This window comes from Ipomoea nil, unplaced genomic scaffold, assembly GCF_001879475.1.
Source record: "Ipomoea nil cultivar Tokyo-kokei standard unplaced genomic scaffold, Asagao_1.1 scaffold1564, whole genome shotgun sequence".
Lineage (NCBI taxonomy): Eukaryota > Viridiplantae > Streptophyta > Magnoliopsida > Solanales > Convolvulaceae > Ipomoea > Ipomoea nil.
The window spans coordinates 103,963-105,910 of record NW_017617992.1 but is presented as its reverse complement, the minus strand read 5'-3'; the positions used below and the strand labels follow the sequence as shown (position 1 = coordinate 105,910).

General features: G+C 45.8%; 1 protein-coding gene across 1 annotated transcript; it reads left to right on the top strand.

Annotated features, from left to right (window-relative positions):
* The first annotated feature begins 352 nt into the window (after window positions 1-352).
* LOC109189813 lies at window positions 353-1,683 on the top strand. The gene is made up of 2 exons (XM_019340441.1): window positions 353-1,178; window positions 1,235-1,683. The coding sequence occupies exons 1-2, from the start codon at window positions 353-355 to the stop codon at window positions 1,681-1,683; spliced, it is 1,275 nt and encodes a 424-aa protein (XP_019195986.1).
* The last annotated feature ends 265 nt before the right edge of the window (window positions 1,684-1,948 follow it).

Sequence of the window (1,948 nt, the reverse complement as noted above, 5' to 3'; positions counted from 1 at the left end):
CATGCAACGTTCCTCTTTGCCGTTTCGCTACTTGGGAGTGAACTTGTTTAAAGGGCGCAACAGGCCATGCTATTACCAGCATCTCCTAGAGAAGGTGGACGGGAAACTAGCAGGTTGGCAGCGAAAGCTTCTATCACCCGGGGGCCGTCTTACTCTAATAAAGCATGTTTTATCTTTGATCCCACAATACACGATGGCTTCTTTACTCCTTCCTCGCCAAACAGAAAAGGCTTTGGAATCTAAATTCGCCCGATTCTTCTAGGGAACCTGTGATGGCCGCCCGAAAAGGCACTGGGCTTCATGGGGAAATATTTCCTTGCCTACTGTCGAGGGAGGCCTTGGAGTCCGAAATATGCACACCATACAACAAGCTTATTCGGCCAAGATCTACTACAGCTTCTTGTTGGGGGGAAGTCTCTGGAGCAGGTTCATGACCGCTCGCTACCCAGATGAAAACGTGAGGGCTTCAGATTCGTTAATACGGCGCAGGATGTGGACCATGAAAGCCTTTGTGGAGGATAATCTCATGTCATCTGCAGAATCCATAATCTGGGCTCCATCTACATATGGGGACTTCACTCTGTCCTCAGCCTACGATTTTTTGCGACCAAAGAGGGGACGTTGTCTTTCGTCGGCCAGCATTTGGGGAAGGTTTATTCCATCTAAAATCTCAGTTTTTATGTGGAAGCTACTGAGGAGGCTCCTGCCTTTCCCTGATGTCATTGAGAGATTTGGTTACTGTGTGCCTTCTGTTTGTCCGTTTTGTGTTGCTGCAAGTGCAAGCCTGGAGCATTGTCTGTTTGGCTGTAACGAAGCACAGAGAGTGTGGACTTTTTTCAGCAGATTATCCGGATTAAATCTGGGCAACTCATCCACCATTCGTACTGCCTGTCATGCATGGTGGCTCCTGGCTGCTCCAGATTCTGCGGTGGGAAGCTTTTCATGCCTGTTGCCTTGCCTTATTCTCTGGTTCTTATGGGTGGCATACACAGATTGCCTCTACAACGGGTCTAGGTACTCGTCTTCAGAAGTTATTAGGAAGATCAAAAGGGAATCCTATCTCATCTCTTTAGCCTGTCCACCTCGCAACATGGGAGCATTTGGATTTTGTCTTCAAGCTGAAGGCTTGATTGCCAGATTTGCTATCCCCCGCGGCGTACGACACAGTGGGTCAAGTGGTTAGCGCCACCATCAGGACGTCTTAAACTTAACACCGATGCTCTCCTTTCATCAGTTGGTGCGGCGGGTGGGGCATGTCTTCGAGATTCTCGGGGCCTGTTGGTTGCTGGAATCTGCTTCCGTTTGGATGTCTCTTCCGCTCTTGAGGCTGAAGTGCTAGCTCTGCGGAAAGCCCTACAATGGTGCGACACTATGGTGTTACGACCATATATCATTGAAGTAGACTCTCTTCAGCTTGTCCGTTTGGCCTCCTCTTCGGACGCGATGCCATGGAAACTCCAAGAAGCTATGTTTTACATACGGACGTACGTTGCGGCTTGGGGTGCAGTGATTAAACATGCTTATCGGGAAGCAAACAGCGTAGCAGATGCCCTTGCGGCAGAAGGCTTAGTCGCTATTACTCCCTCCATCTTTCGCTCCTTTAATGCTTTGCCTACCAAAGCCAAATTGGCTCTCTTGTATGATTACAGGGGGTTTACTGCCTGCCGAACTATTCCTCAATAAACGATTCTTTGCTAAAAAAAAAAAACTTATATATAATACACTTCTATTATATATTATATTTACTTAGAACTAATACATTATTCATTTGTAGTGACCATTGGATGTTGATGGCAATTTGTCCTCATCAACTTAATAAAATCTATTGGTTTGATTCAATTGGAGGCCAGCCACGTGATGACATCAAAGATATTGTTGAAACGTATGTGAACTTATAAGTATTAATATTTATAATTAATAAAGTATATTATGCATGATGTCATAAAGT